We start from the raw sequence: 27,566 nt of genomic DNA, 5'->3' as shown, positions 1-27,566 counted from the left end.
GACAAGTGGCAGAGCTGGGATTAGAACCAAGGTCAATCAATCAATCAATCACATTTATTGAGCGCTTACTGTGTGCAGAGCACTGTACTAAGCGCTTGGGAAGTACAAGCTGGCAACATATAGGTCCTTTTAACTCCCAGGGCCATGCTCTACCCACTGGGCGGTGCTGCTTTAATATTTCACTTTGTGGCCAGACAATCATTGTGTAGACAGGTGCCAAAGAGTGAATTCACACCCGCTTTCTCAAAAGCGCTTTGGCATTACACAGGAAAGGGCCTGTCTTTCCAAGAGGGGACACCGTGGAATTGGTACCTAGGAAACATCTGTAAAACTGTGAAAACATTTTAAAAAGCCAACATGTGATAGAGAAAAAAAACCCGTAACACCAAGATTCACAATTTAAAAAACAGGAGCTTTTATGGCTAACGACACACGATGATATAATTTACAAAACATTTAGTGGAGAGTTCCACGCTTTCGGGATTAAAGCTGCCACATTTTATGAGATTTTTTTTTGAGGGGGGTGGGGAGCCCTTTTAAAGAAGACGGTTTAACCCCTCATTCTTGTAGTCACCAAACAGTTTTAACAACAGTAGCCCATCACAACAACCACAACAACATTGGCAACAGGACCTGGTTTCTGTGGCAAGCGGTGGTTAACATGCTGAAGTCCCAGGAGGCGTAATCTGGGGGATACCAAGTTTAGGATGCACCCCCAAACCCCTAGACAACCCCTGCCACAGAACTGCCTCCTCAGCTCTACCCCACACATCGCTATTCCAGCTCGAATAAAACGAGCAAGTGTCTGCCGGGCACCGCCCCGGAGCTCAGACTTGGAGAATGTAGTGTGCACAGATAGGCCGAGATCAAACCCCCTACTTTCGGCGTTGACGCAAAGTTTACAAAAGGGGACCCCTGTTTGTTTCAGGAAAAAAAAAACGATATCCATTTAAAAATCTTGTTAAAAAATTTAAAAAAAACACAGCATCCATTTTCTACAAAAACTTTATCCGGGACCACAATCCCATCTTTTAGCCCTTAGTTTAGTGTCCTGCACCGTTAAGTGCTCGATAAATACTGTTGGTTTGAGATGGATGGTGTCATCTGGGCAGATGGTTCTGTGGTGGTACTTCCTAATAACTGTGGCATTTCCTGTGCTAAGCACTGCACTTGGCACTGGGGGTGGCAGGAGGGCAGTGGCAGACACAAGCTAATCAGTTTGGACGCGGTCCCTGTCCCACATGGGACTCCTGGTCTAAACAGTAGGGACAATGGGGATTTCTGTGAAAAGAAAAAATGGAATGTGGATGTGCTTAGTACAGTGCTCTGCACACAGTAAGCGCTCGATAAATACGAGTGAATGAATGAATGTGCTCTCCTGAAATCTGCAGCTCTCTCCTTTTAATAGCAGAGTTTTGAAGTAATAAAGAAAAAAAAAAACTCAGTCTGAAGGGCCTTTGGAACCAAGATCACTGCGACGTTACAAGCTACGCTGTGGTCTGAGGCCCCGGTCAGAGTTGTGGAAAGAACATACACACTATCACCCCTGCCATTCCTAGCTGTTTGAAGGAGGCAGACTTTGGGGTGGGGGGGTCCCCCAAAATACAGTCGTCGGTGCAATCAATAGCATTTGCCTTTTACTGGGGAACTAGCGAAAGGAGCTAGATTCCGCAAATCACCCAGCAGAGATGAGAACAAACTGGGTTTCTGGCAGCGGGGGCAGGGTACTTGCCTGGTGGGGTGAAGGGAACCCCCATGAGGAATATAGGGGGCAGGAAATTACAGGCCCCAGAAAGCCTGGGGGGCTGGTGGGACCCTCACTTAAAAAATCGCTGTTCCGACAGATGTGCCTTATTGCAGATACATCACCTCCCAAAGGCCTTCCCTGACCAAGCCCTCCTTTCCTCCTCTCCCACTCTCTTCTGTGTCGCCCTGACTTGCTCCCTTTCTTCATTCCCCCCTTCCAGCCCCACACCACTTATGTCCGTATCTGTCATTTATTTATATTAACATCTGTCTTCCCCCTCTAGACTGTGAGCTCGTCGTGGGCAGGGAATGTGTCCGTTTACCGTTATATTGTACTCTCCCAAGCGCCCAGTATCTTGCTTTGTACACGGCAGCCGCTCAATAAACACCGCTGACTGACTGGCTGACCGACAGGATTCAGAATGAGATCTGGCTTCCGCCTTGGGTCCGACCTCTGGCCCAACTGGGGATGGTCTATAAGTGCCCAGAAAAACCTGCCGACGGACTAAACTGGCTAACGTGAAGCTTAAGGGACGCTGTTGAGGGGAGTTGGGGGTGAGGGACTTCAGCTGCAGGGCATCCCGTCACCCCTGGCCGTGGCTACCAGAAACAGTCGGGGGCCGGGGCCTCCAGCCATGTTGGGGGAAATCAAAACCACACGTCAGGCCAACGATCCCTCCCCTGGCTTCTCACAGCCGCCAACGTTTCAGACGCTTGGCGGTCTCCAGCCCGAGCCCCCGGCCTCAAGCTCGGATAAGAGGGATCCTCCACCCCAGCTGACACCCCGGGTGAACCCAAGCCACGAGGGGCCTGTGTTCCCCTGTTCCCCGAACAAAGAGGGGCCACCAGAAAAACCCTTCGGTGGCAGCAATAAGTCCTAAGACATGAGGTGGGTCCTGTGTCACACTCAACAACTGGAAGCAATATATTAATTATCCAACATATAAATTACTCCAAAGTCAATAAGCGAATCGGAATCTCTCGGAACTGGAGGCTCAGCCGCCGCCGCCGCCTTCCTCGACCTCTCTCTGGCAGAAGGAAGAGCCATCTGAGGTTGGGGGGAAAGGTTGCTAGACCCCAAAGTGAAGGGGATCCTCAAATGCTTCCTACCTGGGGCTGGTGGTCTTAGGGAACCGGGAGTGAGGCCTTCTCCACCTCTAAGAACCCCCCCATTTCCAGAATCCCAGAATCCCAGAATCTAAATCACCCGTTCTGGAAAGAAGCACCTCCCCAACGCCACTGCCTCCATCTCCCTCTCTCCCAGCTACGCATCACAAACTGCCTTCATTAAGTACTACGGTTTGGGGTTTGTTTTTTTGTTCGTTGTCCATAAAAAAAAACAAAACAGTTGGTAAAATATTGAAATTGAAAATAAAAATTTAGTGCATTTAAGACATCAGTTTATATCCAGACGTTACCAGTTCCAGTATTTTAAAAAAAAAAAATTCCCAAGAGTAGAGTTTTGAGCTTGTTCTAGCTAACCTGTGTTTTGAGGCACTCTATATGTCAGCTCGGAGTGGAGATCCTTTATTACTTGAGTACTACGTTGCTCCAATAAAATGTCCCTTAAAAAAAAAAAAGAAAAGGTAAAAAAAGGTCCTGGGTTCAGCCTTTCAAATGAGATACTCCACCATTTCCGCATCAGTCAGGTCCTGTCCTAGGGTCTGAGTGGGTGGTTTTCTTTCGAGAGTGCTGGAATGGAAAACGGGGCCATCTACGAGGAAGCAAAGGAGAGAAACACGGACCCGAAGTCAAATTCCAGCTTCTGCTCCTTCCCTTGAGGTCTGTTCTTGCACTGCGGAACCCCAAAGCCCCGAGGAGAGAGAGCCCCCCTACCCCGCACCCCATTCTCAGCTGCCTCCTCCAGGCATAACTCGCTCCCCTCTTCCCCCGTTTTTTTTTCAGCTTGGCAGCTGAAAAATCGTTTACTCTCAATTATCCACTCTGCAGATTATCCTTGGCAGCTCTTGGCAGCTGGGGAAGGGTGCCCTTTGCCCATCTCTCATTTTCGGGGCTCTCTCTGTCTGAAAGAGGGGCCCTCCCCCCTAGGGCTCAACGCCCCCCTGGGTTTTCATATCATCTGTAGCTCAGTATGATCTGCACCATTTCTCCTGTCTGGGATCAATCAATCAATCAATCAATCACATTTATTGAGCGCTTACTGTGTGCAGAGCACTGTACTAAGCGCTTGGGAAGTACAAGATGGCAACATATAGAGACAGTCCCTACCCAACAGTGGGCTCACAGTCTAGAAGGGGGAGACAGAGAACAAAACCAAACATATTAACAAAATCAATCAATCGCATTTATTGAGCGCTTATTGTGTGCAGAGCACTGTACTACGCGCTTGGGAAGTACAAGATGGCAATGTATAGAGACAGTCCCTACCCAACAGTGGGCTCACAGTCTAGAAGGGGGAGACAGAGAACAAAACCAAATATATACACAAAATAAAATAAATAGAATAGATATGTACAAGTAAAATAAATAAATAGAGTACTGTCTCCACCTCCCGGCTCTGTGTTGTGTCCCCCAAAGCAGAGGGGCGTAGAGGATAGAACGTGACAGGAGTCAGAGAGGAGCTGTGTTCTAATCCTGGCACCGCCACTCACCTGCTGTGTGACCTTGGGCAAGTCACTTCACTGCTCTGAGCCTCAGTTACCTCATCTGCAAAATGGGGATTCAATACTTTTTCTCCCTCCTACTTAGACTGTGAGCCCCGGGTGGGACCTGATGATTCTGTCTCTACCCCACAGTCAAGTGCTTAACAAATGCCACGATTATTTTATTACTATTATTATTATTATTTTTCTGGGGGTCCTAAGCGCCTCAGACGCTTTGCTCTCACCAAGCCCACCAGCCGGCTACCCCAGGCCTAAATGCAGGCGGAACCTCCATGACCACTCAGCTGCTTAACCCTGGGCACGTCATTCTGCTTTTCTGTGCCTCAGTTCCCTCACCTGTAAAATGGGGATTAGGACCTTACATGGGACAGGGACTGTGTTCAACCCAATCACCTTGTATCTACCCCAGCACTTAGTAGTATGCCGTAGTAGACAGATCATAGGCCTGAGACTCAGAAGGTCATGGGCTCTAATCCCGGCTCCCCCACTTTTCTGCCGTGTGACCTCGGGCAAGCCACTTCACTTCTCCGTACTTCAGTTCCTTCATCTGGAAAATGGGGATTAGGACTGTGAGCCCCACATGGGACAGGGACTATGTCTGACTTGATTCGCTTAAACCCACCCCAGCGCTTAGTACAGTGCTTGGCACACAGTAAGCACTTAAAAAATACCACGATTATTATTATTATTATTACTGTGCCTGGCACATAGCAAGCGCTCAACAAATACCACAGTTATTATCATTATTAACATATTCTGGGCTGGACGCCGAAGGTTACCTACCTGCCTTGTCGGGGCTGAAGGCCAAACTCGGGGTGGGTAAGCGGCCGGGCCCAGAGGGAGCCGGGGCGGGGACGGCGGCGGGGGGGACGGCGGCGGCCTTGTTCTGTTCGGCGCCCCGCTCGGTCTGGGTGCCGCAGTCCCGACTGCCCGTCTTGGAGTGGGTGGACAGGAGCGGAGTGGAGGGGAGGACGGGCGAGGGCGTGGACGGGATGGACTCCGAGCGGTATTCGGTGCCCAGCAGGACGCCTGTGGAGGGACGGGGGAGGAGCTGGCCGGCCATCGGACGCTACAAGCCGACCGGAGCGAGCCGAAATCTCGGGGGGCAGGACACCCCCCACCCCGGCTTTCCGCCTCCCCCGCTCCCACAGGGGCCAACTGGCTCCCCTCCCAGCCACGGACAATCCCCGGCAGCCGACTCTCCTCACCCAAACTGCCCTTCCAGCTCTTGTCCTCCCGCTTCTCCTCCAGGATGGGGGTGCTGCTGAGTGGGGAGGCGTGGGCCAGAGGGCCCGACCCGGCGTTGGAGATGGACATGAGGGACTTGGCCGGCCTCATGGATGCCAGCTGGTCCGTCTTGCTGGTCTCCTTCCTGGAGCGCTGCTGGAGGACTTTGATCATGGCATCTTTCTCGATGATCTGGGCATGGAGCGTCTTGATCCTGGGGTCCGGGACGGAGGGACCCCAGTGAGGATCCAATGGGGCAACCCAGGCTGACTCTGGGGCTGCCCTGCCCGCCCGCGTCCTCGTCCTGGGCTCGGGTTGGGGTGGGAATTGAGGGAAAGGGGGAAGCGGCGAGGCCTAGTGGAAATAGCCCGGGCCTGGGTGTCAAAGAACTTGGGTTCTAATCCTGGCTCTACCTACTGCCTGCTGTATGACCTTGGGCAAGTCGTTTGACTTCTCTATGCCTCAGTTTCCTCATCTGTAAATTGGGGATTCAATACGTATTCTCCCTCCTAAGACTGTGAGTCCCATTTGGGCCGGGGACTCTAACCAATCTCATTAACTTCACTCAATCATATTTACTGAGAGCTTACTGTGTGCGGAGCACTATATTAAGCACTTAGAGTACAATAAAACAATATAACAGACACATTCCCTCCCACAGTGAGCTTACAGTCTAGAGGGGGAGATAGCCACTAATATAAATAAATAAATTACAGACCTACACACAAGCATTGTGGCGCTGGGAGGGGAGATGAACAAATGGAGCAAGTCAGGGCAACGCAGGAGGGAGTGGGAGAAAAGGAAAGGGGAGCTTAGTCGGGGAAGGCCTCTTTGAGGAGATGTGCCCTCAATTAGGCTTTGAAGCGGGGAAGAGGAATTGTCTGATGCATTTGAGGAAGGAGGGTGATCCAGGCCAGAAGCAGAACGTGGGTGAGAGGTCAGTGGCGAGATAGGCGAGATGTGAGGCACAGTGAGAAGGTTGGCGTTAGAGAAACCAAGTGTGAGGGCTGGGCTGTAGCTGAGAGTAGCGAGCTGAGGTAAGAGGGGACAAGGTGATGGACTGCTTTAAAGCCGATGGTGAGGAGTTTTTGCCTGATGCGGAGGTGGATGGGCAAACTCTTAGAACAGTGCTTGACATAAAATATGCGTTTAACAAATACAATAATAATAATGATGACGGTAATAAGGATCTGCCCCGTTAACAACCTGGGGAAGTGGATGGAAAACGAAGCAGCCTGGCATTTCGGACCTGGAAATCAGAGGACCTGGGTTCTAATCCCAGATCCACCACCTGTCTCCCGTGTTGACCTTCCCCGGGCCTGTTACCTCACCTATAAAATGAGGATTAAATCCTTCTTCCTATTTAGACTGAGAGCCCCATGTGGGACAGGGACTCTGCGCAACCTGATTCTCTGGTATCCAGCACTTAGAAGAGTGCCTGACACATAGTTAAGAGCTTAACAAATACCATTAAAATTTTTTTAAAAAGGTCAAGGCAGAACCTGGTCGCTAGTTAAAATCCATGGTTCACCTGGACCAAGACTCTTGTTTGCAGGCTGGGCCTAAAACCAAGTTGGAGAAGCAACAGACTTGGCCACCCTGGTGAGCGGAGGGGTGGATAGATTGAAAAGCTTGCCTTGACTTTTGATGTCAAGTCATTTCCGACCCATAGCGACTCCACGGACACATCTCTCCCAGAATATCCTACCTTCATCTGCCAAGATCTTTCCAGTAATGTATCCTTTGATTTTTCTTGGTAAAAATACGGAAGTGGTTTACCATTACCTTCTTCCGTGCAGTCAACTTGAGTCTCTGCCCTCGACTCTCTCCCGTGCTGCTGCTGCCCAGCACAGGTGAATTTTGACTTGTAGCTGAATGCCTTCCACTCACTAGTCACTGCCCAAGCTAGGAATGGAATGGGTAGGCCTCTGCTTGACTCTCCCTCCCGTAGCCGAGACTGGTGGAGGACTGGAAACTCTCCAGTTGCGATCCTGAGAGGGGCTTGGGAGAGACTGAAAAGCTTCGGTCTCTTCAAAGGAGCAGGAAGATAGAGGACCCAAATAAATTGGGCAAATTCATGGAGGGAGGGGACAGGGTGCCATTCATTCCCCCAATTCCTCAGCAGCAACAGGACCAAGAGCCCCATTATTATTATTATTACATTATTATCATCATCATCATATGTTAATCATTTACTGTGTGTCAAGCTCTGTTCTAAGTCCTGAGGTAGATACATATTTATCAGAATGGACACAGTTCCTGTCTCAAAAAGGGGCTCACAGTCTAAGAGGGAGGGAGAACAGACAGTTAATCTCCACTTTTACGGATGAGGAAACTGAGACCCAGAGATGTTAAGTGACTTTCCCAAGATCACGTTGCAAGCAAGTGGTGGAGTCGGGGTTAGAATCCTGGTCATCTGTCTCCCAGCCCCACGCTCTTTCCATAAGTCACGCCGCTTCCTGCATTGAAGCTGGAAGATTGAAGATTGGTTCAAAACCAACAAAGAGAAACAGTTCTTCACCCAGCACAGGGAAGAGGTTGGGGGCGGGCACATGGAATTAGTTAGCACGGGATTCTGGGCAGGAAAAAAGTCAGGAGATTCAAGAGGGTTTGGGTAAATTTGTGATTGAGAGGTCCCCGTGGCGGGACTTAGAATGAGGAATTAAGAATGTTGGCTGGTTCGTCCCAATCGACCATGAAGGCGCCTCTCCTTCAGGTGTCCTGCTGCCGCTCTCAGAGAAGAGGACTGCCCTATTAATGGTGCCGCCCGCGGTCTCATCAGCGATGGAAGAGCTGCCCCTTCTAGAAGACCCTCGGACCACCCTGAGGGCAGCTACCTGAACAGCCACGGAAGACGACTCGGCCTCAGCAGGGAAGCGTGGGGAAAGACAGGAGGGTGAAACCGTCCCTAGCAACTGTAGATAAAAATGAAATTTTCCCACAAGAAGTCAGTGGCTGAACCATGACAACAACAGTCAGGGAGCTCAAGACCTTTCCTCATTCGGTCCTCCAAACTGACCAGCCGGCCCAAGCTCCTAGGAGACACTGGTGGACCCCTGGGATCCGGCGCTTTTCACTGAGAGGCAATCCCTAAGGCTGGAGAAGATGGTAGGGATGCTGAGGAAGGCTGGGAGGGGCCAGGCACTGGTTAAAGGGTTCAGGAGACCCACCCACTGGTCCGGGGCCCTGACGCTGACAAGGACAACTTCTCTGCCTCGATCCCTGCGGTGGGGTGGGCGGTCCCCTAAACTCGGGCAGAGAGCAGGAGGTCGAGGAGTTGGGGAGACTGGTCTTGAAACCGTCCAGCCCACAGGGTCGGCGAGGAACCCCAGCCCACCCTCTGGACGCTGGGCAGAGTCAAGGAGGGAGAGGAACGAGATCAAGGGGGAACGCCCCTCCCCACCGACACCCCCTTGCTCTTTACCTGCCCTCCATGTCCAGGCACCTCCGGTTGGCCAGCAGGATCTCCTCCTCCTCCTTCTGGATCCGCGCCTCCAGGGACGTGGAATAGCTGGCGCTCGGGGAGTGGCTGATGGCCGTCGTGTCCCTGAGGGAGGCCAGAGGCCGGTAAGTGAGGCCAACGTGAGAGAGACGAGGTCAGCAACCCGGCCTCCCCCACTGAGCAAGCGTTTCCAAGACCCTGATGCTGCTGGCTTGGCACCCCCTGCTCTCTGACCTCAGTTCAATCAATCAATCAATCAATTGTATTTATTGAGCGCCTACTGTGTGCAGAGCACTGTACTAAGTGCTTGGGAAGTACAAGTTGGCAACATATAGAGATGTCCCTACCCAACAGTGGGCTCACAGTCTAGACGGGGGAGACAGAGACCAAAACAAAACATATTAACAAAATAAAATAAATAGAATAGATATGTACAAGTAAAATAAATAAATAGAGGAATAAATACGTACAAACATATATACATATACACAGGTTCATGGGCTGCTTTGCTTTTATTATTAGTAACAATAATAATAATATTCTCTGGGCCTCAGTTATCTCATCTGGAAAATAGGGATTAACAACTGTGGTACTTGTTTAGTGCTTATGCTATTATGCCAAGCACCGTTCTAAGCGCAGGGGTAGATACAAGCTAATCAGGTTGGACACAGTCTCTGCTCCACATGGGGCTCACAGTCTTAATCCCCATTTTACAGATGAGGTCACTGAGGCCCAGAGAAGTGAAGTCACACAGCAGACACGTGGCGGAGCTGGGATTAGAACCCAGGTTCTTCTGACTCCCAGGACTGTGCTCTATCCACTAAGCCACGCTGCTTTCTCCCACCAAAAAAATGGGGGCAAGGCTACCTTGAAGATGGTGGCTGAGCCTGGAAATTTTCCTTATTGCTGTTCTCAATCTTTTTTTTTTGTATTTATTAAATGCTTAACAAATACCTTAAAAAAAATTAAAAAGCAATTACAATGTGTCAGGCACCATACTAGACGCAAGATGATAAGGCTGACCAGCCCCTGTCCCACATGGGACACGTAGTCTTAATCAGGGAAACAGCATGGCCTAGTGGCACGGGCGCAGGCTTGAGTCTCAGAAGGATTTGGATTCTAATCCGGCTCTGCCACTTGTCTGCTGTGTGACCCTGGACAATTCACTTCATTGTGCCTCAGTTTCCTCATCTGTAAAATGGGGATTAAGATTGGGAGCCCCACATGGGACCGGGACTGTGTCCAACCCAATTGGCACATAGTAAGCACTTGATTAATGAATAAATAAATAAACAAAACTGACTCTGGGCTCCAGGCCTATCATCCAAGCACTTAGTACAGTGCTCTGTACACAGTAAGCGCTCAATAAATACGACTGATGATGATGATGATCTCCATCCACCCGAGCCCCCGTTTCCCACAGAGTGGAGGGTCTAAGGGCCTTGTCGTTCACAGGCCTGCCCGGTTCCTCCTGGCCCTGCCCACCTAACTTTCAGGGGACGTCCAGCTGAACCACGGTTCGTTTTGGCCATGGGACCCCGGGAAACCCATCTCTCCAGACGTTTTGGCCCAGAGAAGCAGCGTGGGCTAGTGAACAGAGCCCAGGCTTGGGAGTCGGAAGGACTTGGTTCTAATCCAGGCTCTGCCATCATCATCATCATCAATCATATTTATTGAGCGCTTACTGTGTGCAGAGCACTGTACTAAGCGCTTGGGAAGTACAAGTTGGCAACACATAGAGACAGTCCCTACCCAACAGTGGGCTCATCTGCTGTGGGACTTCGGGCAAGTCACTTCACTTCTCTGGGCCCCAGCTCCCTCACCTGTAGAATGGGGATTAAGACTGTGAGCCCCACGTGGGACAGAGATTGTATCCGACCTGATTAGCCTGCATCTACCCTGGATCTTAGAACAGTGCTTGATGCATAGTAAGACCTTAACAAATACAATCATTATTATTAATATCACCCCAATCATCACGGAAGCCGACTCCAGCTCTGGCAGGAGGGAGACTTCTCTCCCGCCAGGTTGGGTCTCCTGACCCGCAGAGCTCCGGGAGCCCCACATGAAATTGAACAGGGCAACTTCCAGAATCCTTCTGGGTGGAGCCTCCTTCTCAGCCCTCAGCTGAAAAACAGACCCCAAGGGGCAAGGGAGGGACAGGCAAGACACACTTCACCGAGGCCCTGCATCCCGTCGCCGTCCCCGACTCGGCGCCGGGAGGCATTCGCGCCGACAGCCTCACCTCTGAGCGGCCACGGTGGCCGCGGCGTCCAGGGCGAACTGCCGCATCACGCTCTCCTCCAGGTACTTCTGCTCCCACTTGGTCATGTCGGCCTCCAGAGCCAGGATCCTCTCCTCCTTCTCCCGCAGCAGCTCCATGAGGGCCGTGGCGTTGGATTCGGAGACGCTGGCCGGCTGGGAGACACCCTGCCGCTGGAGTTGGGGGGAGGCGGAAGCAGGGTCTAAGTAGGCCCGGGGACACCCCTTCGACCTAGACTGCGGTCCTGGGGGGCTCAACAGACAATAAGCCCCACATCCAACATTGTCTTGTCCTCACAAAACTACCTCCCGCGGTTCAATTATCTCCTAGGGGGCACCTAGGAGAAGCCATGTGGCCTAGTGGAAAGAGCATTGAGCTGGGAGTCCCGAGACCTGGGTTCTAATATTCCTCTATTTATTTATTATTACTCTATTTATTTATTTATGTTACTTGTACATAGCTATTCTATTTATTTTATTTTGTTAATGTGTTTTGTTTTGTTCTCTGTCTCCCCCCTTCTAGACTGTGAGCCCACTGTTGGGTAGGGACCATCTCTATATCAATCAACCAATCGTATGTATTGAGCGCTTACTGTGTGCACTGTACTGTCTCTATATGTTGCCAACTTGTACTTCCCAAGCGCTTAGTACAGTGCTCTGCACACAGTAAGCACTCAATAAATACGATTGATTGATTGATTGATTGTACTAAGCGCTTGGGAAGTACAAGTTGGCAACATATAGAGACAGTCCCTACCCAACAGTGGGCTCACAATCTAGAAGGGGGAGACAGAGGACAAAACCAAACATATTAACAAAATAAAATAAATAGAATAGATATGTACAAGTAAAATAAATAAATAAATAGAGTAATAAATATGTACAAACATATATACATATGCAGGTGCTGTGGGGAAGGGAAGGAGGTAAGAAGGGGGGATGGAGAGGGGAACGAGGGGGAGAGGAAGGAGGGGGCTCAGTCTGGGAAGGCCTCCTGTTGTACTTCCCAAGCGCTTAGTACAGTGCTCTGCACACAGTAAGCGCTCAATAAATACGATTGACTGATTGATTCTAATCCTGGCTCCAACACTTGTCCTTTCTGGGCCTCGGTTCCTTCATCTGAGAAATGGGGGTGAGGCGGCTGTTCTCCCTCCTCTTTAGACTGTGAACCTCATATGGCGTAGGGACTGTGTCCTATCTGTACTCACCCAAGCCCTTAGGACAGTGTTTTGCACATAATAAGTGCACAATAAATGCGACTGAACTGAATTGATTATCCTGCATCTACCCCGGCACTTAGCACATAGTAAGTGCTTAAACAATACCACAATTATTATGAAACTAATCATTAGGGTAGGGAGAAGTGGTGAGGAAGAAAACACTGTATCTAACATAAAACTATTGGCTTGGACCCCCACTGAGCAGGGGAGATAGTCTGAGATGGGCCTGGGTCTGGATAGAGAAGTAGCGTGGCCTAGTGGAAAAAGCATGGGGCTGAGAGTCAGAGGGAACTGGGTTCTAATCCAGCCTCCGCCACTTATCTGCTGGGTGACCTTGGACATGTCATGTCAGTTCTCTGGGCCTCGGTGACCTCATCTGTAAAATGGCGATTAAGACTGTGAGCCCCATGTGGGGCAGGGATTGCGTCGGACTCAATTTGCTTATATCCACTCCAGCGCTTGGTACAGTGTCTGGCACATAGTAGGCGCCTAACAAATACCACAGTTCCTATTAGTAGTAGCAGGGGAGAGGCAGGCTTGGATCAGTGGATTGTAGGGCCTGAGGGATGGGAGAAGGTCGAGCGCAGAAATCTGTGGAGGAGATGCCCCTCAGGGAGTTCTTTCTTCTGCAGATACTTAGAGCTGACTGCCCTCTTAGGTTGAATAAAGTTTCAAAATTCCCCTGTAGCTTGCTAGCTCAGAGAATGGGACCCTCACCTCATAAACAGCTTTCCCTGGTAATCCCCTAGGGTGGCATCTAATAACTGGGCATCTAAGAACAGTGTTCTGTCCACAGTAAGCACTTCATTCATTCATTCATTCAATCGTATTTATTGAGCGCTTACTGTGTGCAGAGCACCGTACTAAGCGCTTGGGAAGTACAATTTGGCAACATACAGAGACGGTCCCTACCCAACAGTGGGCTCCCAGTCTTAATAAATACGACAATGAATGAATGAACTGTGGTAATTGTTAAGCACTTCCTGTTCTAAGCACTGGGGTAGACACAAAGTAATCAGGTTAGACACGATCCATGTCCCACATGGGGCTCACGGTCTTAATCCCCATTTTGCAGATGAGGTCACCGAGGCCCAGAAAAGCGATGTGATTTGCCCACAGTTATACAGCCAACAAGTGGCAGAGCCGCGATTAGAAACCAGGTCCTTCTGACTCCCAAGCCTGTGAGGCAATCCACTACGCCACACGGCTGCCATGCTGCATCTCTACTTTCCGGGCATCCCCCGGGGCCTGGACTCGGGCTTCCTGGCAGTTCACGGCCAAGATGAACCCAGATCTGGCTTGGGCCAGTGAGAAGCAGCGTGGCTCAGTGGAACGAGCCCGGGCTTTGGAGTCAGAGGTCACGGGTTCAAATCCCGACTCCGCCAATTGTCAGCTGTGCGGCTCTGGGCAAGTCAGTTAACTTCCCTGTGCCTCCGTTACCTCGTCTGTCAAATGGGGATTATGATGGTGAGCCCCCCCACCGTGGGACAACCTCATCACCTTGTAACCTCCCCAGCGCTTAGAACAGTGCTTTGCACATAGTAAGCGCTTAATAAATGCCATTATTATCATTACTCTGAGGAAGAGTTGAACCCAGGTCTCCTGACCTCTCAGCCCTCGGGTTAAGCCACCCTGCACTGGCGTGCGATTGTGGGTTGGCGTGTGTGTGTCTTACTGACCACAGAGACGGGTGGGGGGCAAGGGGGTGTCCACACCTGCTGCATGCGCAGAGACTCCAGTTCCCTCTCCAGGCGCGTCCGGAGCCGATGCTCCAGCTGTTCCCGTTTCTCACAGGCGGCCTGCAACTGCACCAGCGCCTGTTGCATCTTCTCCACCTTCTCCACGTACACCTGCTTCTTCTTCAGCTGAGAAAAGCAGAGACGTCAGTCGGGGAGGCAGGGTGGAAAGAGCCCGGGCCTGGGATTCGGAGGGACTGGGTCCTAATCCCAGCTCTGCCGCTGCGTGACCTGGAATTGAATCGATTATCCCCAGCCCTTGGTTCCCGGTACGCTGCCCATCTCGGCTACGGGAGGGAGAGTCAGGCAGAGGCCCACCCATTCCATTCCTAGCTCGGGCAGTGGCTAGCGAGTGGAAGGCCATCTGCTAAAAGTCAAAACTCACCCGTGCTGGGCAGCGACAGCACGGGAGAGAGTCGAGGGAGGAGACTCAAGTTGACTGCACGGAAGAAGGCAACGGTAAACCACTTCGGGATTTTTGACCAAGAAAACTCTGTGGACACACCACCAGAACGACTGCGGATGGAGGTGGGGCGTCCTGGGAAAGATGTGGCTATGGAGTCTCTGTGGGTCGGAGATGACTCGACGGCGTGAGACAAGATCCCAGCACTTAGCACGTAGTAAGTGCGTAACAAATACCATCATCATCAATCGTATTTATTGAGCGCTTACTGTGTGCAGAGCACTGTACTAAGCGCTTGGGAAGTACAAGTTGGCAACATATAGAGACAGTCCCTACCCAATAGTGGGCTCACAGTCTAAAAGGGGGAGACAGAGAACAAAACCAAACATACTAACAAAATAAAATAAATAGAATAGATAGGTACAAGTAAAATAAACAGAGTAATAAATATGTACAAACATATATACATATATCCAGGTGCTGTGGGGAAGGGAAGGAGGTAAAATGGGGGGGATGGAGAGGGGGACGAGGGGGAGAGGGAGGAAGTGGCTCAGTCTGGGAAGGCCTCCTGGAGGAGGTGAGCTCTCAGTAGGGCCTTGAAGGGAGGAAGAGGGCCTTGAAGGGAGGAAGGGGGCCTTGAAGGGAGGAATAATATATATATATAATAATAATATATGTACAAGTAAAATAGATAGAGTGATAAATATGTACAAACATATATACATATATACAGGTGCTGTGGGGAGGGGAAGGAGGTAAGGCGGGGGGATGGAGAGGGGTAGGAGGGGGAACATAGAGACAACAAAACAAAGCATATTAACAGAACAAAGTAAATAGAATAAATATGTACAAGTAAAATAAATAGAGTAATAAATGCGTACAAACATTTTCATGTTGGGTAGGGACCGTCTCTATATGTTGCCAACTTGGACTTCCCAAGAGCTTAGTCCAGTGCTCTGCACACAGTAAGCGCCCAATAAATACGACTGAACGAAGGTAGGATGACTGTGATGATTACGGTAAGTAAGAACAAAACCGTATCTAGCATGAAACGGAGGCGTTGGCTTGGACTCCGGCTGAGCAGGGGAGACAGGCTCTTTGGGATGGGTCCGGGTAGAGAGGCGGCATCGCCCAGTGGAAAGAGACCACGCCTGGAAGTCAAGAGTTCCAATCCCGGCTCCACCGCGTGTCTGTTTCGTGACCTTGGCCAAGTCCCTTCGCTTCTCTGGGCCTCGGTTTCCTCATCCGTAAAACTGGGATTCAAGTCCTATTCTTTTTTTGTGTGTTGTTTTTTTAATGGTATTTGATAAGCGCTTACTATGTGCCAGGCACTGTTCTAAGCGCTGGGGTAGATGGAAAGTAATTGGGTTGGCTACGGTCCGGGTCTCACATGGGGCTCAGTCTTAATCCCCATTTTACAGATGAGGGAACTGAGGCACTGAGAAGTGATTTGCCCAAGGTCAGAGAGCAGATGACTGGCTGAGTCAAGATTAGAACCCAGGTCCTTGAGACTTCCAGGCCTGTGTTCTATCCATTAGGCCACACTGCTTCTCACCTGTTGTCCTTCATTCTTTCATTCATGAGTGTGAGCCATGATCATCATCAGTCAATTGTATTTATTGAGCGCTTACTACGTGTAGAGCATTGTACTTAGCACTTGGGAGAGTACAATACAGCAACAAACAGACACATTCCCTGCCCACAACAAGCTTACAGTCTAGAGGGGGATCATTATTTATTCATTTATTTTGCTTGTACATATCTATTCTATTTATTTTACTTGTACATATCTATTCTATTTATTTTATTTTGTTAGTATGTTTGGTTTTGTTCTCTGTCTCCCCCTTTTAGACTGTGAGCCCACTGTTGGGTAGGGACCGTCTCTAGATGTTGCCAACTTGTACTTCCCAAGCGCTTAGTACAGTGCTCTGCACACAGTAAGTGCTCAATAAATACGATTGATTGATTGACTGATTGATCATGTATCTACCTGTATTTTTTTTCAGCGTTTGGTACATAATGAGCGCTTAACCAATGCCATGATTAGATCCCGGGGACGGCCTCTACCAGAACCTCAAACTTCCTGCAATGGAATGACAAGTGGGACCAGCAAGAATTTGGAGGCTAAAGTGAGTAAGAATAATGATAATAATGGCATTTGTTAAGCACTTACTATGTACTTGGGCACTGTACTAGGTGCTGGGGTAGACCAATCAATCAATCGTATTTATTGAGCGCTTACTGTGTGCAGAGCACGGCACTAATCAATCAATCAATCATATTTATTGAGCGCTTACTGTGTGCAGAGCACTGTACTAAGCGCTTGGGAAGTACAAGTTGGCAACATAGAGAGACAGTCCTTACCCAACAGTGGGCTCACAGTCTAGAAGGGGGAGAAAGAGAACCAAACCAAACATATTAACAAGATAAAATAAATAGACTAGATATGTACAAGTAAAATAAATAAATAGAGTAATAAATATGTACAAACATATATACATTTATACTGGTGCTGTGGGGAAGGGAACTTTCTGCTAATAATAATAATAATGGTATTTGTTAAGCACTTACTATATCAATCAATCAATCAATTGTATTTATTGAACGCTTACTGTGTGCAGAGCACTGTACTAAGCGCTTGGGAAGTACACGTTGGCAACATAGAGAGACAGTCCCTATCCAACAGTGGGCTCACAGTCTAAAAGGGGGAGACAGAGAACGAAACCAAACATACTAACAAAATAAAATAAATAGAATAGATATGTACAAGTAAAATAAATAAATAGAGTAATAAATATGTACAAACATATATACATATATACTGGTGCTGTGGGGAAGGGAACCTTCTACTACTAATAATAATGGTATTTGTTAAGCACTTACTATATCAATCAATCAATCGTATTTATTGAGTGCTTACTGTGTGCAGAGCACTGTACAAAGCGCTTGGGAAGTACACGTTGGCAACATATAGAGACGGTCCCTACCCAATAGTGGGCTCACAGTCTAAAAGGGGGAGACAGAGAACAAAACCAAACATACTAACAAAATAAAATAAATAGAATAGATATGCACAAATAAATAAATAAATAGAGTAATAAATATGTACAAACATATATACAGGTACTGTGGGGAAGGGAAGGAGGTAAGATGGGGGGGATGGAGAGGGGGATGAGGGGCAGCTAACCAAACCAAACATATTAACAAGATAAAATAAATACATATGTACAAGTAAAATAAATAAATAAATAAATAAATAGAGTAATAAATATGTACAAACATATATACAGGTATACAAGTTAGAGTAATAAATATGTACAAACATATATACATATATACAGGTATACAAGTTAATTAGGTTGGACCCAGTCCCTGTCCCACATGAGGCTCGCGGTCTCAATCCCCATTTTTCAGATGAAGGAACTGAGGCCCAGGGAAGTAAAATGACTTGCCCAAGGTCACAGAGCAGACCGGTGGCGGAGTCGGGATGAGAACCCCTGACCTTCTGACTCACAGGCCTGTGCTCTATCTACTAAGCGGTCTCTGAATGCCCAGCTGTGAGCAGAGGCCCCGGGCCTTGGGCTAGCGTGAGGAGAGGCCGCCCCTCCTTTCCTGGCGGATGTCCCCCTCCCACATTAGACTAGACTGTGAGCCCATTGCTGGGTAGGGACCGTTTCTATCTATATGTTGCCCATTTGTACTTCCCAAGCGCTTAGTACAGTGCTCTGCACACAGTAAGCGCTCAAAAAATACGACTGACTGACGTTACCCCCTGAAGCGGGAATCTCACCCAGGCCCAGCCCACCACCTGCGGGACTCCCAAGCCGGCCAGCAAGGGAGCAAGCCCACCAGTGGCGCTTTCCACAGAGCAGGGGAGGCTGGGGGGCGGCCTGACAATTTAACCCGAAACAGGCAACCACCACTGACCACCGGCCCTCCCTGGCCCTACGACTGTAGGGGCAGAGTAGCCCCCCAAGCTGGTCCAGCTAACGGTGGCTGCATCGTCCCCCTGTTCCTGGCTAACGAGGCCTCTAGGGTAAGCTCCTCGGGCGGTCAATCATATTTATTGAGCACTTACCATGCGCAGAACACTGTAGTAAGCGCTTGGGAGAGTATAACAGAACAGTCACATTCCCTCCTCTCTGCTAGCCTGAACCCGGGCTGGACGTATGGAGCCTAGACTGCCCAGTAGGGTCCCCCCGCGGGGCTGCGGCCAACGACTCTCAATCAGTCAGTCATTCAATCGTATTTATCGAGTGCTTACTGTGTGCAGAGCACTGTACTAAGCGCTTGGGAGAGTACAACAAAACAGATCCATTCCCTGCCCACAAAGAGCTCACAGTCTAGAGGGGTGATAATCGTGGTATTTGTTAAGTTCAATCATTCATTCAATTGTATTTTTTGAGTGCTTGCTGTGTGCACAGTACTGTACTAAGCGCTTGGAAAGTACAATTCGGAAACAGACAGAAACAATCCCTACCCAACAACGGGCTCACCGTCTAGAAAGTGCTTACTATGTGCCAGGCACCGTACTAAGCGCTGGGGTGGATACAAGCAAATCAGGTTGGACACAGTCCCCGTCCCAAATGGGGCTCACAGTCTCGATCCCCATTTTACAGATAAAGGAACTGGGGCCTAGAGAAGTGAAACGACTTGTCCAAGGTCACACAGTGAAGTGTGAGCCCATTGTTGGGTAGGGACCGTCTCTATATGTTGCCAACTTGTACTTCCCAAGCGCTTAGTCCAGTGCTCTGCACACAGTAAGCGCTCAATAAATACGATCGATTGAATGAATGAATGAAGTGGCGGAGCCAGGATTAGAATCCACGACCTTCAGACTCCCAGCTCCACACTCTACCTACAATCAATCAAATTTATTGAGCGCTTACTGTGTGCAGAGCACTGTACTAAGCGCTTGGGAAGTACAAGTTGTCAACACATAGAGACGGTCCCTACCCAACAGTGGGCTCACAATCTAGAAGGGGGAGACAGAGAACAAAACATATTAACAAAACAAAATAAATAGAATAGATATGTACAAGTAAAATTTGGTTTTGTTCTCTGTCTCCCCCTTTTTAGACTGTGAGCCCACTGCTGGGTAGGGACTGTCTCTATATGTTGCCAACTTGTACTTCCCAAGCGCTTAGTACAGTGCTCTGCACACAACAAGCGCTCAATAAATACAATTGATTGATTGATTAAAATAAATAAACACCACCACAACACCACACAACTTCTCCTGTACAAACCACGGTCACACCTAGATATTCTTCAGAGCCACAGTCCTCCTCTTAGTCTCATCAGACTCCATCACCACCACACAAACACCCCCCCACACACAACTGTTCCTGTCCCCACGGCCAACTGGGTCCCTTCTCTCATTCGCGAGAGCGTCCAGCCCAGCCCCCGGTGTCCTTTCATTCAATCGTATTTATTGAGCGCTTACTGTGTGCAGAGCACTGTACTAAGCGCTTGGGAAGCACAAGTTGGCAATATATAGAGACGGTCCCTACCCAACAGTGGGCTCAGTCTAGAAGGGGGAGACAGAGAACAGAACAAAACATATCAACAAAATAAAATAAATAGAATAAATATGTACAAATGAAATTAATAAATAATAAATAATAAACATATTTTTATACGTTTACGTATTTCCTGACCCCAAGACCCCCGGGGCCTGCTGGCTCCCGATCGGCCCAGAAGCTCCACGATTCTGCCTCTTCTGGGGCATCTTCCCGGAGGATGTGGGGGTTCCCCAATATCCCCGATGTTCACCTCACCTCCCCACGGCACCATACACTCAGATGAGGGGAGACGCCATCCCCCAAGAAGACCCCTCCGCCCGTGTTCTGATCCAATTTCTAGACTGTAAACTCGTGGATGGGGGATGTTTCTGTTAGATTTGTTACGCTGTACTCTCCCAGGAGAGGATAGTACAGCGCTCTGCACACAGTAAGCACTGAATATATACGGTGGGATGAACCGAATGAATGAACGAATCCAGCTGCAGCCAGAATCCCCCTCGGGTCTCTTCTCTGGGGTCCGTGCTGAAGCAATTTGGTAACTTTATCCCCCTATTAGCAAGCTGGGCTTGATGCCGGAGCCCATTAAGATGAAGCCCCTCCCCACTGGCTCCGGTGGGGAGAAGGCAGGAATCCGTCCTTCGCCGCTAGAAAATTACTAACAGACGGGAACCCCAGGAAGACTCGGCCGGAAAGAGCAGCAGCAGCCGAGGCCGAAGGAAATGGAGGAGGAGCAGGGGTGAGGAGACGGAGAAGGAGGAGGAGGGGAAGAGGGAAGAGAATCAATCAATCAATTATTGAGCGCTTATTGTGTGCAGAGCACTGTACTAAGCGTTGGGAAGTACAAGTTGGCAACATATAGAGACAGTCCCTACCCAACAGTGGGCTCACAGTCTAGAAGGGGGAGACAGAGAACAAAACCAACCATACTAACAAAATAAAATAAATAGAATAGATAGGTACAAGTAAAATAAATGAATAGAGTAATAAATATGGACAAACATATACAGGAAAAGGAGGGAGAAGATGGCGAGAGAGGAGGGGAGGAGAGAAAGGAGAGGGAGGGGGAAGAGGCTGTCAGCTCTGCCAGGACAGCATTTGTGTCTACCCGTTTTATTGCTGCATTCTCCCAGTGGTGAGATTTATGATTTATACTGATTTATACTGTGGGCACGGCACTGTACTAAGCGCTGGGAAAGAACTGTCTTGTCTTATGCTGTCGAATGGTCTCCGAGCGGTAGCGACTCCATGGACACATCTTTCCCAGAACGTCCCGCTTCCATCTGCAATCGTTCTGGTAGCGTATCCACCGAGTTTTCTTGGTAAAAATCCAGAAGTGGTTTACCATTCCCTCCTACACCTGAGTCTCCGCCCTCGACTCTCTCCCGTGCCGCCGCACGGGTGAGTTTTGACTTGGAGCAGATTGTCTTCCGCTCGCTAGCCACCTGTCAGGCTAGGGATGGAATGGGTGACTCTCCCTCCCGTAGCCGAGACTGGCAGAGTACGGGAAACTCTCCAGGTGCCAACCTGGGAGGGATGGGAAAGAATAGCCGGGTGGGAATAGGGTTGGTCCCTGTCCCTTGGGGGTCCGGGACCAACAGTGCTCTGCACACAGTAAGCGCTCAATAAATACGATTGACTGATCCGGGGGATCATCTGAGAATATAAGCGGGGAGAGGGGGCTGACGACAGACCCAGAAGAAGAGTCCTGCACATGGTAACCGCTCAATAAATACCACCAATTGATTGACTGAAAAAGGAAGCAGTAAAGCCTAGGGGACAGAGCCCGGGCCTGGGCATCAGAAGGCCCTGCGTTTTAATCCCGACCTTGCCACTTGTCTGCATGGGGCCTTGAGCAAGTCTCTGTGCCTCAGTTCCCTCGTCTTTAAAATGGGAATTCAGACTGTGAGCCTCATGAGGGACAGGGACTGGATCCAACCTGATGACCTTGTAGCTTCCCCCACACTTAGAACAGTGCTTGACGCACAGTAAGCGCTTAACAAATTCCATCATTTTGATTATTCTTATTACCATTATTATTCAGCCAAGCAGGAGCCCACCCTGTCAGGGAAACCCGTGGGGACCTCCACCCACGACCCACAGCTCCCAGGCCGGCCGGCCCCATCGCCCACTGTTGGGTAGGGACCGGCTCTATTTGTTGTCAACTTGTACTTCCCAAGAGCTTAGTACAGTGCTCTGCACACAGTAAGCGCTCAATAAATATGATTGATTGATTGATTGATCCAGGCGCCACCCACCGCTGGCCAAGGCCCTACCCGTTACCTCTTCCTCCAGCTTCACCACCTTGGCCTGGGCGTTGTTCAGGGCCTGGTCTCGGATCTCGATGTGCCGCCGCTGGTCCTCGGTGGTGGAGCGGATGGCCGCCAGCTCAATCTCCAGCTTCTCCTTCTCCCGCTGGGTCTCTTTGTCTGCCGGGGACGGAGGGAGGGAGGAAAAGGGGGGCGGGGGAGACCTTCACTCGGACCGGACCGGCCACGGGGGCTCCAAGTCCACACGACCGCTTTATGGGCCAACAGGTGCTCATTGTGGACAGGGAATGCGCCTGATCTCCTAAGCACTTAGTACAGTGCTCTGCACACAGTAAGCATTCAATAAATACGACTGGGTGAATGAATGCCTGTTTATTGTTATACTGTACTTTCCCAAGTGCTTAGTACAGTACTTTGCACACAGTAAGCAGTCAGTAAATTCGACTGAATGGATGAATGCCTGTTTGTTGTTCTAGTATAGTCTCCCAAGTGCTTAGTACAGTGCTTTGCATACAGTAAGCGCTCAATAAATAAGACTGAATGAAAGAATGTCTGTTATTGTTATATTGTACTCTACCAAGTGCTTAGTACAGTGCTTTGCATGCAGAAAGTGCTCAATAAAAACGACTGAATGAATGAATGTGTTTATTGTTATACTGGACTTTCCCAAGTGCTTAGTTCAGTGCTTTGCACACAGTAAGCATTCAATAAATTCAACTGAATGAATGCTTGAATGCCTGTTTGTTGTTATAGTATATTCTCCCAAGTGCTTAGTACAGTGCTTTGCACACAGTAAGCGCTCAATAAATAAGACTGAATGAAAGAATGTCTGTTATTGTTATATTGTACTCTCCCAAGTGCTTAGTACAGTGCTTTGCATGCAGAAAGTGCTCAATAAAAACAACTGAAGGAATGAATGTCTGTTTATTGTTATATTGTACTTTCCCAAGTGCTTAGTACAGTGCTTTGCACACAGTAAGCATTCAATAAATTCGACTGAGTGAATGAATGCCTGTTTGTTGGTATAGTATATTCTCCCAAGTGCTTAGTACAGCGCTTTGCACACAGCAAGCATTCAATAAATTCGACTGAATGAATGAATGCACAGTAAGAGCTCAATAAATACGATTGATTGATTGATTGAATGCCTGTTTGTTATAGTATATTCTCCCAAGTGCTTAGTACAGTGCTTTGCACACAGTAAGCCCTCAATAAATAAGACTGAATGAAAGAATGTTTGTTATCATTATATTGTACTCTCCCAAGTGCTTAGTACAGTGCTTTGCATGCAGAAAGTGCTCAATAAAAACGACTGAATGAGTGCATGTGTTTATTGTTATACTGTACTTTCCCAAGTGCTTAGTTCAGTGCTTTGCACACAGTAAGCACTCAATAAATTTGACTGAATGAATGAATGAATGCCTGATTGTTGTTATAGTATATTCTCCCAAGTGCTTAGTACAGTGCTTTGCACACAGTAAGAGCTCATTAATAAGACTGAATGAAAGAATGTCTGTTATTGTTTTATTGTACTCTCCCAAGTGCTTAGTACAGTGCTTTGCATACAGAAAGCCCTCAATAAAAACGACTGAATGAATGAATGAATGTCTGTTTATTGTTATATTGTACTTTCCCAAGTGCTTAGTATAGTGCTTTGCACACAGTAAGGGCTCAATAAATATGACTGAATGAATGAATATATGAAGGGCGTATATGCACACCCCCTGATGTGACTTAGGGGACAGAGCCCAGGCCTTGGAGTCAGAGGACCTGGGTTCTAATTCCAGCTCTGCTAAGTGACATTGAGCAGGTCACTTCACTTATCTGGGCCTCAGTTTCTCCATTTGGCAAACGGGGATCCAATACCTGTTCTCCCTCCTACTTATCCTGTGAGTCCCAGTTGGGACAGGGACTGGGTCCAAAACTACCCGGGCGCTTACTGCAGTGCTTGGCACCTAGTATTTAACAAAACACACACACACACACCTCTGTGTGCCCACCCAGGGATACCTCTGTAAAGAGACAAGGGGCAGCGTGAGCCCCTCTGAGTTGTCTTCAAATGAAGACCAGCAGAGAACGGGGGTGGAACACAAACTTGAAGGCCGGTGCTTAGTACGGCGCTCTGCACACGGTAAGCACTCAATAAATACGATTGAATGAATGAATGAAAGTCCCCCTTTTAGACTGTGAGCCCACTGTTGGGTAGGGACCGTCTCTATATGTTGCCAATTTGTACTTCCCAAGCACTTAGTACAGTGCTCTGCACATAGTAAGCGCTCAATAAATACGACTGATGATGATGATTGATGATGAATGATGGGGCTTTAGGTCTTGGAACTCCAGGCCAGGTTAGGACCTCTGGAGGACGTCACTTTCCTCTCCGCTCCTCAGACCCTGACTCCATCTCCCCTCACAACCCCTTCGGGCACAACTTCCAACCCTCAAGACCTTCAGGGGAGGCCCAGAGAACTGCCCACAAGGTCCGATCATCATCATCATCAACATCAATCGTATTTATTGAGCGCTTACTGTGTGCAGAGCACTGGACTAAGCGCTTGGGAAGTACAAGTTGGCAACGATCCCCTCCCTTCCCCTCTCCTCCTTTGTTTCCTTGGCTTGTTCCTCCTCTTGGAGATTCCCGCGGTCCGAGGCAGAACCGGGAAGCAGCGCCCAAGCTCATTCCTCGGGAAAGGGGCCAGATGCTGAGCAGAGCGAGCCGGACACCGGAATATAGCCCGGCTGAACTTAGTCCAGACGGCTCTGAATCTAAGGGGGGAGGAGGAAGAGGAGGAGCAGGATGGAGGGAGGAAGAGGAGGAGGGAAAAGGAGGGAGGAGAAGGAGGAGCAGGAGAAGCAGCCAAGCAGAGAGCAGGTGGGAAGGGAATTTGGCTCCCAGCAAGCCCCCATGCAGTAAAATGGGCCCAACATAGCGTAGTGCACAGGCCAGAGAGTCAAAAGGTCATGGGTTCTAATCCCACTTGTCCGCTGTGTGGCCTTGAGCAAGTCACTTCCCTTCTCTGGGCCTCAGTTACCTCATCTGTAAAATGCAGGTTGAGACTCTGAGCCCCTTGCGGGGCAGGGACGGCGTCCAACCTGATTTGCTTGTATCCACGGCAGTCTTGTATCCACAGTCTTTTCGACTGTGAGCCCACTGTTGGGTAGGGACTGTCTCTATAGGTTGCCAACTTGTACTTCCCAAGCGCTTAGTCCAGTGCTCTGCACACAGTAAGGGCTCAATAAATACGATTGATTGATTGATGGCTGGCATCTTTTCCAGCTCTCCACCCCCCCCCCCACCCCACCCCCAGCCTCGGTGCTTTATGGCTGGGTTTTATGACCGCAGTGGGAGAGAATTAGGCATTGTCTAGCTGGGTGGAGTTTGTTAGCAACCATCAAGAGGATTAATTCACTTCAGGGACAATGAGAACTCTCTTTAAGGGGAGCGCCCACCAATCCCCCTCCCCCGACACCAGCTTCACTGCACCTGCTCTTTGACCCTTTGCAACATCCTAAATGGCCCGGGCTGTCAATCACCCCCTCACACTGGCCCGGGGCTCTTAATCACCTCCTTACCAGCCACAGGGGCGATGGGAGGAAGGGAATCAATCAATCAATCAATCAATCGTATTTATTGAGCGCTTACTGTGTGCAGAGCACTGGACTAAGCGCTTGGGAAGTACAAGTTGGCAACATATAGAGCCAGTCCCTACCTAACAGTCGGCTCACAGTCTAAAAGGGAATGATCTAAGCTCATTCATTCATTCAATCGTATTTATTAAGCGCTTACTGTGTGCAGAGCACTGGACTAAGCACTTGGGAAGTCCAAGTTGGCAACATTTAGAGACAGTCCCTACCCAACAGTGGTTTCACAGTCTAGAAGGGAATGGTCTAAGCTCATTCATTCATTCAATCGTATTGATTGAGCGCTTACTGTGTGCAGAGCACTGGACTAAGCGTTTGGGAAGTCCAAGTTGGCAACATATAGAGACAGTCCCTACCCAACAGTGGGCTCACAGTCTAAAAGGGAATGATCTAAGTTCATTCATTCATTCAATCGTATTTATTGAGCGCTTACTGTGTGCAGAGCACTGGACTAAGCGCTTGGGCATTAGACTGTGAGCTAATGACAAGCCACTTAACTTCTCTGTGCCTCAGTTACCTCCTCATCTGTAAAATGGGGATTAAGACTGTGAGCCCCACGTGGGACAACCTGATCACCTTGTATCCCCCAAGTGCTTAGTGCAGTGCTCTGCACACAGTAAGCGCTCAATAAATACACTTGATTGATTAAGTACTAAGCTCCCAATTCCTTACTCCTTACTCTGCCACTTAGCTGTGTAGACCTTGGACAAGCCACTTAACTTCTCTGTGCCTCAGTTACCTCCTCTGCAAAATGGGGATTAAGACTGTGAGCCCCACGTGGGACAACCTGAGCACCTTGTATCCCCCAAGTGCTTACTACAGTGCTCTGCACACAGTAAGCGCTCAATAAGTACGATTGATTGATTAAGTACTAAGCTCCCAATTCCTTACTCCTTACTCTGCCACTTAGCTGTGTAGACCTTGGACAAGCCACTTAACTTCTCTGTGCCTCAGTTACCTCCTCTGTAAAATGGGGATTAAGACTGTGAGCCCCACGTGGGACAACCTGATCACCTTGTATCCCCCAAGCGCTTAAAACAGTGCTTTGCACATAGTAAGTGCTTAACAAATACCATCATTATTATTATTATTACTCATGAGACCAATCTCCCTTGGGCTGGAAGAGCCTCAAGCCTTCTTAGAGCAGCTTTACCAGCCCAGACAGGGTGAGGGGTTTACCTGGGGTCGCCCAGGATGAGGGCGGAAGAGGTAGGATGTGGAGGAAGCCCAGATTTGGTGCCCGGGGGGTGGGGGGACCGGGCCTCAAGCGGGACAACTGAATGAAAATGAATGTTCGTGTGTGTTTAGGCTTGTATAATCTTGTATCAACCAGTGGTGTTTATTGAGTTCTTTACTGTGTGCAGAGCACTGTACTAAGTGCTTGGAAGAGTACAATACACGGCCTAATGGCAGGAGCACGGGCTTGGGAGTCAGAGGACATGAGTTCTAATCCCAACTCTGCCACTTGTCTG

General features: G+C 49.1%; 1 protein-coding gene and 1 non-coding gene across 2 annotated transcripts in view; both read right to left on the bottom strand.

Moving 5' to 3' along the window:
* Positions 1 to 3,111: 3,111 nt before the first annotated feature.
* The window catches only part of AMOT (angiomotin), a 65,982-nt gene continuing 41,527 nt past the window's right edge, over positions 3,112 to 27,566 (bottom strand). Inside the window, exons 7-13 of the mRNA XM_038748482.1 lie at positions 22,466 to 22,611; positions 14,237 to 14,386; positions 11,285 to 11,475; positions 9,022 to 9,144; positions 5,579 to 5,811; positions 5,154 to 5,399; positions 3,112 to 3,460 (exon numbers count right to left, since the gene is read on the bottom strand). Of these exons, the coding sequence (XP_038604410.1) occupies positions 3,360 to 3,460; positions 5,154 to 5,399; positions 5,579 to 5,811; positions 9,022 to 9,144; positions 11,285 to 11,475; positions 14,237 to 14,386; positions 22,466 to 22,611 (1,190 nt within the window). The 3' untranslated portion in view covers positions 3,112 to 3,359. The remainder of the gene's footprint in view (positions 3,461 to 5,153; positions 5,400 to 5,578; positions 5,812 to 9,021; positions 9,145 to 11,284; positions 11,476 to 14,236; positions 14,387 to 22,465; positions 22,612 to 27,566) is intronic.
* On the bottom strand, positions 7,461 to 7,598 carry LOC119930152. Its single transcript, XR_005451642.1, has one exon. It is a non-coding gene; the product is annotated as a small nucleolar RNA SNORA7 (small nucleolar RNA).

Source organism: Tachyglossus aculeatus, chromosome 6 (genome assembly GCF_015852505.1).
Source record: "Tachyglossus aculeatus isolate mTacAcu1 chromosome 6, mTacAcu1.pri, whole genome shotgun sequence".
NCBI lineage: Eukaryota > Metazoa > Chordata > Mammalia > Monotremata > Tachyglossidae > Tachyglossus > Tachyglossus aculeatus.
Note: the sequence above shows the minus strand (reverse complement) of the source record. Positions and strands in the feature narration are given on the sequence as shown.